Source organism: Miniopterus natalensis, chromosome 2, assembly GCF_054644295.1.
Source record: "Miniopterus natalensis isolate mMinNat1 chromosome 2, mMinNat1.hap1, whole genome shotgun sequence".
NCBI classification, from domain to species: domain Eukaryota; kingdom Metazoa; phylum Chordata; class Mammalia; order Chiroptera; family Miniopteridae; genus Miniopterus; species Miniopterus natalensis.
The window spans coordinates 74,812,453-74,825,248 of record NC_142082.1 but is presented as its reverse complement, the minus strand read 5'-3'; the positions used below and the strand labels follow the sequence as shown (position 1 = coordinate 74,825,248).

The following is a 12,796-nucleotide window of genomic DNA, read 5'->3' as shown; positions in this document are numbered from 1 at the left end:
TAATTATTATTTTTCTCTCCTCCATCTTCTCTGGTCTTTCTTTTGGGGTTGAATAAATAGATACTGAACTGAGGTGTCCCAAAATATCAAAATAAGGGCAGTAACCTAGTAATACAGTAGCTTGTTGCATTTCCCTCTTAGGCAGAATTACCTTTCCTATTTCACTTTTTTTTTTCTTCTTCAAGTCCGTGACTGAAGTCTGGATTTAATTTCTATTCTACTTCTTTTGCAGGCATCAGCAGGAAGCCTTAGCCCTGTGTACACTACACAAAAGTTGGGGTGGGGCCAGGAATGTATTTGTATAGTTTGTGCACTACACAAAAGCATAAGGCTTCAGCCTAAACTCTGTATAACAAGCCTAGAGCCCATGTGTCCAGAGGGACATCTTTTTTGAATTCATTAGTACAGAATGAGACACATTTTCCAAATTCTTATAGGCTGGCACAGTGCTAGGTGGGGGACTGGCCCAGGTGTTTCACAGATCAGTAGTTCTCATATATACAATTGTCAAAATGTTGGTGCCAGGTGAGCAGTACCAGCATCACCTAGAAACATGTTAGAAATACAAATTCTAGGACTCTCCCCTAGAAACCTTAGTGTTGGTCCCAGAGATCTGTAATCTGTGTTTTAACAAGGCCTCCAGGTGACTGTGATATATGCTAAAGTTTGAGAGCCACTAGCAAAAGGTGCTTTAGAAAACTCTTGATTTCTGCCCCACTCTCTGTACCTGCTACTTTGGCCCTGGAGACTAAGTTTCCCACTTCCAGCAGAGCCCTTTCCTGTGTGTTCAGAGCTGTAGTTTTCTGTTGTATCCTCAATATACTTCTCATTTCCTTTTTATTCTCAAAATTGTCTCAATCCCTCAACTTCCCTCCATAGTTTTTCCACTTCAGAGTTTTAGTACTGTTGGATTTCACCCCCATGTGTTGTTTTTTCCTTTTCTGTCACTTTTCTAGGGTTTGGGAAAGAAAAAGAGGTGTGTGGTAACTTTGCCATTCTGAACCAGAAATATTCTTTTTTAAAGCAACTGCACATCTAAGTTACATTTAACAAAATTATACTACATAAACTGTTTTACTGATCTTAAAAAATAACATGTGTAAGGCTTTTTCATCAAAACAAAGCAAATTCTTATATTATGAACATAACCTTCAAGTTAATTTTCTATAAAAAATGATAAATTTCCAATTATTTAATCATTTAAAAATTTAGCTCATATTTTAATATGGCATAAAAACCTTCGAATCACTTTATTACAATTGTTTATTTTAAAAGAACTTTTATTTAATTGAGTGTAAAACATTAATACTGAACTAAAACATGCTTTTTCAGCAAAAAGGATTTTATATATAGTATTCAATGAAGCAGAAGCAGTTTAAATATAAATTAATATTACTTAAAACACTGCACTAAAAAATTACACCCTTTTGCCTACAAGCCCCATATGTAATTTTTGCTGATGACCAAAATAACTGGTTTTAAAATTGCTAAGCAAAATTTGCTGTATTTTGTGTTGGGGTCCCTTAAGATTTCTTTAGACTGAAATACATGTAATTCAATATAATCTTAGCTAATCAAGGAAAAATATGGACATGTATTAAAAAATAGAAAAGAACATGTGTAAATAGTTTGTCTAGAGAGATTATAGAGTTGTTCCTAGACAAATAATTACAAAAGTCAGAGATATCATTTCTGCACTATCATGGTAATTTTTACCCATCTCTATCCACCCAGGCCACTTATTCTTCATTTGAAACTAAACTGTAGAAAAGTTTACTTTCAGAAGACCTTGTTTAAATATGTGCATTAGATCCTGGTCTAAAAGTACATAGTATTAAAAGTGTCCAATACGTCTATTACAGGGATAATGCAAAAGTTTGTATTTTTCAAGAATAAGTTTATATTTTAAAGAGTTTTGTATTGGATTAGGGAACTCTATGTTCATTTTTGTTTATGACTCAATTATTAGTAACAAATAAGCCATTTTACTTCTCTAACTTTCTCATTTTAATGTTTAAAAGAAACTGAAATGACAAAACAAATTATAAAGACCAGCATTACTTAATAAGTAAATTAAAAAACTTTTAGATAGATAAAATTATCTTAAAATATGGAAAGATTAAGTATAATGACAAGATATTAATAAAAATAATGTTTATTAATTTTAAATAAAGATAAAAATGACCAGATACTAAACTCCAGGGAAAAAAACCTTAAAAGACAGCAAGAGAGATTTATGTTAGATTCTGAAGAATTCTTACAGAGTATAATCAAAATCTTAAAGAAAAATTATGTTGTATTTACCGAAAGTAAGAAACACTGAATTTTAGCAAAAATAGAAAAGGATTTTTTAAAAGAAACAAACCCGGCTGTTTCCTATTCTACATTTCCTTATCATATTCTAAATCTAGCACTTACAGGAAGACACTAAAAATACTTTTGGTATTTGGTCATTTCTGACAACAGTGGAAAATATTAAGATCCAATAAGTAAATTGATAAAAACACACAACACTCACATGTATTTTAAAACTAGATTGTCACAGTTCAGAGTTTTAAGAACAAGCCCTAAATATCTGTAAAAGATAAATGTCAAAAAGTTGGTTCTATTTTCTAATTAAAGGTAAATGAACTTAGATGATTTAAGAATTGCACTAGAGCAGTTCTTAAATTTTACTAAACTCACTAATACATAACAGCTTCTTATTTTGCTGCAGAAATTCAGAAACTACATTAATCAGAATAGATACCTCGTAAGATACTTCTACTCTGTGTTTCTTGTACATCCAGGTTTTGAGAGCCCTTCTTCACTATCGCAGTTAGGATATGACTATAAATTTAGAGACTGGAAATTCTGGGATTATTCATGTAACTTTCTAACATCATGACCTTGTAGAACACCCTCTGAACCAGAGTACAAGTTCTTCCATTCCCACAGGTTAAGTACAGAGGATATATCTGAGCTATTCTTCTACAGTTGCTATTTCCCTTCTTGTTCGTACTTGAATAATGAACAAACACTGACCTGGGGGTAATTACTGACATGATTCATGGCTAAAGCAATATAACAAATTCCACCTATAGCTGAACAGTGAACACTGCCCACATTTAACAATGCTGGAGTTCAGGGACACCTTTTATTCCCTGAACCTTTTCCATTTTGAGAAAGAAATGGGAGAGGGGCATCTCAGGAAAAAAGAAAAGTTTTACATACTTATAGTAAGCCGGGGGTAAAGAGATCCAATACCGTTTAACTGTATTCTCAGTTCTCTTTTCTTAAGAAATCTCTGTACAGTAGAGGAAAAGGGATGAAGTGAAGGGAACTAACAACTGTGATGTTTCTAAAATGTACCATTCTCATGAATGTTTGTTTATTCCTCTCAACAACTCTGAAAAGTATTATTATTCTCATTTTACAGACAAGAAAACCTGAGATAGAGACATAACTTGCTCAGAATCACACCAAAACACATTACATGACACCTCTGGATGAGAAGCTTTCCTTATCTTTAAAATAGAGTTAGCAATGTTTACTTCTGTGAAGATTAAATGAGACTTGTTGACTCCAAAGCCCAGGCTCCTTCTGCTACAGCATAGTGATACAGAGAGAAAGATACAAATACAGAGAAAACATGAATAAAGAAACTAATCACAACGGTGCACATACACAACAGTTAACTAATAAACACCCCAAGAGCAGCACAGAGGTTAAGAGCAGTCTCCAGAACTAGATAGCTTAGTTAAAATTCTGGCTCTGCCATCATCAACTTAGCTTTGTGAACAGGGAAGTTTTCTCAATTTCTCCTTGTCTCAGTTTCATCTGTGAAATGGTGATAATGATAGTGTATATTGCACAGGGCTGTGTAAAAGAAATGAGTTAACACATTTCAGCCCTTTTAACAGTGCCTATAACTATGCACCTGCAAAAATATTAACTATTATAAGTTCTACACTGAAATGTCATATGTATAATCAAGGGTCATTCTGATGCAGGTCTTTATGATGACCAGGAAGGATTCCAACAAGTACACCAGTGATAGCTTTTAAAAGCACTGCTTCCTAAAGCAAGTTTCTATGAACTACCTAAGAGACATTTCTGAGTTGGATTTTTTTTCATCCCTGAATTTCTTTAGTCTCTGTGCCAACTCATGAACAAGGAAAATGTATAGGATGGACAATGGGGGAGGAGGAAGGAAGACATGAATGGACACGTCATAAATACTTTTCCTCCACAGTGAACTCTAGCAATTTCTCTTGTGTCAGAGTGTTCTAAAGATTAAAGGAGGAGGTAAATGAGGAATCAAACATGGGGTTCAAGACAAGAAGTCACTGAAGCAGAAGTTTAGACATGGAAAAAATTTTATGTTTAAAACCATAAACAGATCTTGATGAAGAATTCAACCTCACATAACTAATACAAGACTTGCATTAACTCATAACAGCTATCTCAGTTTCTTTGGATTTTGTTTGTTTTTTAACATACAAGAAACCACACAAGAAACCACTAATGCTTCATTGATTCTTAACAATTTTGAAGATACAGCTATTTTATTAAATTGTGCTTATATTCTTAGACCTTTTTAAAGCAATTATCTATTCACATTTCAGTGGATAATTATTTCTGTGAACTAAGTTCTTGTCCTTATTTTAATTGTTTGTACTTTTCTGCATACCTATATTTTTTAATTCTAAATTAGTTTAACTAGTAGAACACAAGGTCACTATCAAAAATTGTATTTCTAAGATACTGCCCTTATTTTTTTTCACTTCTATGACTGTACATTTTTTATTCTTATAGAAGAATTAGGCTTACCTGGAATCCTTTAATAAAAACTGAGAGAAAACTAAGTTCTAACATTTCCATCTATGGAAACAGACCTAGCTTTCTATTTCATCTCATTCCCATCCCCCCCTTCAATCTCCTTGAAAGATGATCAAAATACCTAATTTCATCAACCCTAAATTACTATGTATTCTAAAAACACTTATGTTAAAATCTCATTTCTGAAAGTTGCATGAATGAAATAAATATGCACACTAGGACTTCCTTTTAAAATATAGTTTGCTCTTTTTTGTAAAGTCTTCTTTTAATCTTTTCTTCTTGAGGAATACATTATACCAATAGTGTTAGCGCACTAAAAAAAGGAGCTGGCTAATAAATTGTACTTGTTCTTCTTCCTGACATCAATAAGCTCTTAGACAAAGCACCTTGCTACTCAAGATAAAAAAATACATATATTATTTTTTCACTTAGAATAAAATAACCTTACTATTTATACTGTTGCCTTGTATACTGTCCCACATGCTTTACTAGATGTTATAGTGGTAATAAAAACAGTGTGAATGATTTAACAGAAATAATGTGGTATGAAAACTAAGAGCACTTTATAGGTATTCTGTGTTTCTTTTTCCTCATATGCAAAACTGGAATCATACCTATACCTTCTACTTTGCAGAGTTAGTGTAAAGAACAAACAGAGTATTTTATATTAAAGCTAGATAATGTAAGGGCTTTACAGTCATCAGAAACTGGCTACTCTAAAGAGTGGCCCAAGGGCTAGCACCATCAGAATCATCTGGGAGCTTGTTAGAAATGCTGAATCTCAAGACCCACCCAAGAAGTACTTCATAAAAATCTGTATTTTAACAAGATCTCCTGGTGATTTCTACAGATATTAAAGTTTGAAACCCTCAGCCTGAAACAAAGAAACTTCGTCAAGACAGTTGTGCCAAAAACTGAGAAGGACAAAGGGCATTTACAATAGTGCGTATTGATTTAATGAGATTAGGAGAGCAACTTAGAGCAGGTGTTGTAGACTGGTAAAACCTGAACACTGAAAAACAATACCTCACAGGGAAAGAGAGAGGAAAAGCAGAAAAAACTAAAGTAGTAGGAATAGAGGACAATATTCTCCAGAGACAAATGGGAGTCCAGCCCACAAATAATATAATGTTCATAATGATGTTCCTCACTTAAAAACTAAAAGTAAAATTAAATACCCTCTGCTGAAAACAAAGTATGCATTCTATTTCAAGGACATTTCCCTAAAAAAACCCACTTTTAAAAAATTGGTGCATAGAATTATCTGCTATATTAACTTTTGTACAATATCTCATTTACCAGTAGAGCTAGCTTTCCATTTTTAACAAGGTTAAAAACTCTATACCTTTTAAAACTAAATTGGTCTTAAATTAGTATGCATCTACCATTGCCAATGATGGGCCATAATTGCCCCCTAATATGCCTCATTCCAGGCTTTATTAATTCTGTGTCTTTCTACATTTTCGCACCTGTGCAAGTCTTTTCCACAGATGATCAGTCCCTCCATTGACGCTCATAGCTTATCTTATTTTATAGTGTAACATAGTGATTTACGTTTCTACAAGATTCCAAGCTCCTTCAAGGCTAGAGGCTATTTCCCACATCATTATGTATCTCACAGGGGGGCAGGTACAATTCCTTTAAAATATTTGATGTACAGAACATCAGGTATGTCCAAGGAGAATTGGGAAGAACTGAGCTAAAGGAAAATAGGGAAATGAGACCTCTGTATTACCTTTGTTAAAAAGAATTTTTCTCCAATATTTTATAAATCATGAAGCAACCCAAAGGAATATGGGTCCACACTCCATAGTGGCAAATAATTCTTAACATTTAAATAGTTTTGTAGAAACATAAAATACTTGAGCTAAAAGGGTTCAAATGTTTTGGTCTGTCTTAATTTACAAAGCAAGAAACTAAGACACAAAGACATTAACTTGTTCATGAAAAAGCTAGGACCTAAAGCCAGGTCTTCTGATTCCAAGTCCTACATTAGGCCACACTGTCCCTCACTGGATAAAGGTGGTTTGCTCCACAGATGAAAGAACTCTCTGGCTATAGTGTTTGAAGAATAGGGGAATTAAGGCTGGAAAGATAAGGCAGGGGTAGGTAATCTCAACTAGAATAGAGAGGCTAAATTTTTCTGAATGGCAATAGGGAGCCATTATAGGTTCTTGAACAGGAGCATGGCATGAATAAGCATTTAGGAAGATTAACTTGGCACCAAAGTATAAAAGTAGAGACTAGTGTCAAAGCTGGAACACCAAACAGGAGCTTATAATAGTGGGTTTAAATGTAAAATAGTGACTTGATCTGACCTAGGGAAATGTAAATGAAATAGATTTTTAAAATAATAAAATAAATCTAAGAGACATGATAAAGTTTCTACTTTGTTTTTAAATTACAACACTCTGTACCTAACTATTGAGAAAAAGATGGGAAAAAATGCTTAGTACTCAATCCTGGATGACTTGAAAAGTAATATAAAAATATAGATATTGGAAAGTTGTATTTAGAACAAAATAAAATAATTTCAGTTTTGAACGGTGAAATCAAATCTCCTTAATCACTTGAGAAGGTACTATTTAGCTGTGGGAGTTAAGGGCAAGAAATTAGGAACATAGTGGTCAAGGTGAAAGAGGTTAAGCCTTACCTATATTTTCAGAAAGAATCAGATTTTTAAAAGTTAAAATAAAATGTTTCCACTTGCTGGCAAAAAGTAAATGTATGGTTGTTTTATATAACTCATGAGGAACTTTTAAAATCCCGACATAAAACATTTTTTATTATAGAAGCATGGTTATATAAATATTAACATATAGCCTCATATTACTTCGTTGCACTTATCCATATTTTTTAGAAGTGTTAAATATGGCTTAACCCTTACCTTACAATTCACTCACCTTCCTGAAACATAGCTCTTAGTAATATATAACATTCTTTAAAAACGATGTCTAATGGTAAATACTAAAACCTTTGTGCAAAGTGCACCAGAGGTTAATTATCCACCACACAAATATACAACAGATATCCTTTGGGGCTTTTTCAAAGCCACAGGCTTTTCTCCCTTTTGTGTTCACTTCCTGTCAAGTTTGACATTTCAAAAGAACACCAAAGAAGCTGAAAATATTTTTCATAAAGTTTGTTAAAAAAAAAAAAAAAAAAAAAAAGCTATTCATTACAACTGTAGTAATGTATAAAATAGGCCTTCATTTAAAATTTGGGAAAAAATAAAAAATAAATATATTTAATATTTTCTTATATAAAAGTGCTCTGGGCAAATATTTGTGTAACTGAATGGTGAAACTTGCTAATGTTTGGTGACTACAGAAAAATAGTATGACAGAATCAAATTTAATGAGTCAGCTATATTTGACATTTAAAGGAGGCTCAACTTTCTTATGACTTATTAAAACTTAATACAAGAAAATAGTTAATAACTAGTACTTCCATACTTTCCATATAGTAAGCAGTCCTCTGAAACAGTATTATTCAGAAGATAGAATGCATTTAATATAGGAAAACAAACAGTACCCTAAATATTTTTTAAGTATACATATATTTATAAATACTTCATGAATCACTAAATACTATATATAACTCTTCCAGCCATGATGAGGAAGCAGAAACCAATCTGTCTTAAACAACTACAAAACCAAACAACATAAATGAAACAATAGTTTTCAGACACTAAACAACAGGCAGCATAGGACAGTAATCCCTGAGAAAGAAAAAATGGTAAACCCTACTATTGCCTTAGCTGACTGTCTGGAGAGTGTTCCCAGGCTACAATGCAAGCAGGGCAAACTGAAATAGAGCTTAATGGTCTCCCTGGTTGAGGAAATAGAGGTGAGAAGTCAAGGAAGCCAAGGCAGCTAAAATTGGCTGAACGGAATACCACAGAGGTAAGAGTTAAATAGAAAGCAGAGAGCTAAAAAGAGAGAGCTACAGGGATCTGTGGAGGGTTACTCTTAAGTCTTCAGCTGAGTACAGATCAGTGCATTCATGTGAGGAAACTACCTAAAGCCAGGGAAAGAGCCATTGCAAGAAGCAGAACCATTCCAGGAGCTGACACCATGCCAGGAAGAACTCTGATTTTCACCAGCCAGGGTGGAAAAACCTTGTAATATATGGGACATCAGGAAGAGTACCCAAAAGAGCATTGCCTCAATAGTGGGGGAAAATTAGTCACAGATTAAAGACTGCTCCGGCTTTGTCAAAAACATCAGCAACAAAAACCTTAAAAGAATCACACAGTTTCCAAGTAACTAAATTGTGTGCCAAAACGAAGCTCAAGAATAATGAAAGGAGTATGAAAATATGTAGGAACCAGTAATGTAAAATCTGCAATGTATGGCAGGCAAAAAGGCATAAAAAATAACACCCTTAAAAAGGAGGAATATCAGTCACTAGAAACAAACTTAAAGAGACATAGATGTTAGAACTAGTAGACAGGGATTCTAAAACAGTTATTATTGACTATATTCTCTATGTTCAAGAAAGTAAAGGAAAGCACAAACATGTTAGAGAGACATATGGAAGAAATAAAAGACTCAAATTAAACTTTTAGAGATAAAAAGTGTCTAACCTTTCAGTATATACACTGTACTTTAATTTAAAAAAACAACAACTTAAAAGTCTGTGAAAGCTCAAATATATCTATATATGTCCCTTCTCTAAAATGTCAATTATTCTCACAGGAAAAATTCACAGTATTCTATTTGTGAGCCATGACTTATCTTCATAGTTACCCACTACCACTCTATTCTTTTTATAATTAAAAAAGTAATATGTTAATTTTTTTAATTCAAACAATAAAAATTGTCTATAATTTTATCCTTAGAGATAACACTTAGCCTTTAAATTTAGAGTTTTATGACTTCTGTATCATCCTATTATTAATGAAATGTACCTTTTCCTAGACTTTAAGCATGTCGCTTTTTCTCCAAAAATTCTCAAAAGTAAAGGAATATTGTTTTGAATCCTAGAACACTGTAAAATGTACTAATTAAATAGGATTGAGCACAGGTGATTTTTAAACATTAAATATCTACTATTTCCTCCACAATTTTCAAAGTCCATGTCTTTTCCGTATCCTCACAATGCCTACCCCAGTGCAAGGCATATAGCAGATGTGTATTGATGGAAATAAAAGTAATTCTCTAAAAGAAATGAGAACAGTCACTTTGAGATGATACAGTAAATGCCCTGATTTCAATTTCTACAAGGAGAGGACACATTAGCCTCTGAAAAGTACTATTTATTTATTTATTTATTTATTTATTTATTATTTGTGTGTGTAATATTTGTTTTTGCTTTTTTTTTTTTTAATATCTTTATTGATTTCAGAGAGAGGAAAGGAGAGGGAGAGAGAGAGACAGAAACATCAATGATGAGAGTCACTGATCAAGCCCACAACCGGGGCATGTGCCCTCACCGGGAATCAAACCCTGATTGCCTGGATCTCAGGTCAATGCTCAACTGCTGAGCCATGCCTGGCCGAGCTGTTTTTACTACTTTTAATCTCTCAGAGTGTAAATTTTCTCCTAACTGCTCCTTTTCTTATAAAGTGAAAGCTCCTCTATCAAGGAGTTACTAAATTCAATGTATAGCAATGAAACATCTTTTTATCACTTGCCCTACTTCCCTTCTTTTCTATCCACTGTCTATATGGCAATATAAGAAAACACTAAGAGTTATCTCTTAGCCATTAAACTTTTAAAACATCAAAAAATTAAAATTAAGGCTACATGTACAGATAGGATTCTAATAGAACTAAAGTCTTAATTTTTTCATTGCCATTTCTATATACCGATATAAATAAAAAGATATATACTAGCATACAACACAATTAAAAAAACACCAATTCTATATTAATCTACAAATCTGATGATTCACAATGTTTTATTCAACTATGCAGATTTAAAGAACATAACAGAAGAACTTCAAATATTTTACTATTACTGCATAAAAATGCCACAAAACCTCATCAGTAGCTTATATGTTATAAACAGAATTATCTAGAGAATATGATTTGTGTCTTATCTATAATGCTATAGACAATAATGACAACTGAACAACAGCGTAGCTTTTTGGACTATTTTTAACAATAGGAAAAAATCCAACTAAATTGAACTAAAAACCTATTTTTACATCATCTAAATAGCATAATTTCAAAATTTTTATTATTTTGTTGGAATTTTAAAGCAGATGTTTAAATTTTCAAACAGGACACCTCTGTTTTAAATAAATTACCTCCATACTTTAAAGAATTCAGTTTTGTTTTTGAGTGCCATGTTTTAAGAAAAGCTTTCCTAAGTAAATCACTGTGTCAGATGGTTGAGGGAGCTCAAATAAAAGAAAACTCCATTCTAATACTCCAACTTGATTCTTGGGCTATACACTGAAATCACATTATTCATTAAATTGTATATTTGCTCTAGAGGTAAATTTTAACTAAGATCTCTCACTAACAGATATGCTATAAGCATACAAATATCTTTAATTATTTTTGCTACTTACTGAGAGCCATGCAAGGGATTCCATGATTCGATGTTCACATCGTTCTAAATGTTTTATCATTTCTCTGGTCAAGTTGGCTTCTGCTTTGATAAAACTTTCAATCACTTTGTAAAAATCAAAAGCTTTTAAATTAAGTACATTCAGAATCCATGGGAAGGACAAATCTGTTCCAGTATCAAGATTCTGAGATGTACTTCCTAAAAATGAAAGAAAAAAATGTAACTTAGGTATGAAATGTCAAGCCTTAAACTATATATTTTTAGGTTGGAAGGTTTTATCAAACAAAAAAAATTAAAACACAGTAAAAGACTAAACAAAAGTTTTTATTTAGAACAGAAATTTTTATTTTGGAGCCCATACAGTGTGTGTGCACATATGACTTTCCTAGCTTATATCAAATTCTCAAAGGTTTAAACATCCCAAACTTTATTAGGGACAGGTTTAATATCTAATCCAGCAATGCATTAACATACCCATTTTAACTGTCTCATTAATACTTGGTGGGGGGAGAGAAGGATTCTTTAAGATTTTGCTAATTTAATTGCTTAGAAAATGTTAGCTATTTTAAATGTGTATTTCTTGGTTACTAATGAGGATTCACAGTTTTTCATATTTGTTTACTAATTTAAGTTACTCTTATTATGTATTTGAATGCTTAGATAAATCTTTTGTTTTTGCAAAGTACTTTTTAGCATTTACAACATTATCTGCAAAATAAGACATGTTTAAAATTATATTTTAAAAAAATAACACTATCAGTGGCCTCTTTCTATTTATCTGGTGGATTCTAGCTCCAACCTTTGGTCACACGATCATAGAGTCTATAGCAGTGCTTCTATATCACTGGATACAGCTCCTTAGTACTCCTTTGGCATTTTACAATCTCATAAGTATGTGAAGAGATTTCAATAGGTACATTTCCTGGATTCAGTATAGCCCAGAATAGGAGTCTAGTGAAATACTATTCCCAAGATTACCTGAAGTAATTCAGAATATAAGCCGGTTAAACGGTTTATGGTGACCAATTACATTCTTCAGTATATACTGATTTAAAATATGCATTTCTTCGCCTTAAGGACACCCATCCCCCCAAAAAACACACCACACCTTCGATGTTGTTTTTTTAACTTTGAATTAAACAAAAATGTTTATTTACTAAAATTTCACTTACTGCTATATGTAGCCATTACAACCTCAAGAGCACATGCCAACAAAGACATATGAAAGATGTTGTCATTCAGGAGTTTGCTAAAAGAAAAGGAAAAAAAAAAAGTGATTCTGAAACACTTACTTCTATAAAAAGAAGAAATTCTTTTACTAAAACTGAAAAATTTACCTAAAATTTTGAATGGATAATCGTTCTTCTTCCTAAAATACATTAAAAAATGTTTAACTGAAACCTTTTTTTTTAACGTTGGCACTGAATTTTTTTCTATTACTTTCTTTTTAACTT

General features: G+C 32.5%; 1 protein-coding gene across 4 annotated transcripts in view; it reads right to left on the bottom strand.

The window, feature by feature from the left end:
• RB1 (RB transcriptional corepressor 1) overlaps positions 1-12,796 on the bottom strand; it is a 140,275-nt gene that overhangs the window by 47,907 nt on the left and 79,572 nt on the right. For all 4 annotated transcript variants that reach the window (XM_087814337.1, XM_087814338.1, XM_016205442.2 and 1 more), the window contains 3 exons: positions 12,680-12,711; positions 12,515-12,591; positions 11,344-11,540 (listed from right to left, as the gene is read on the bottom strand). In XM_087814337.1, coding sequence (XP_087670463.1) covers positions 11,344-11,540; positions 12,515-12,591; positions 12,680-12,711 — 306 coding nt within the window. The remainder of the gene's footprint in view (positions 1-11,343; positions 11,541-12,514; positions 12,592-12,679; positions 12,712-12,796) is intronic.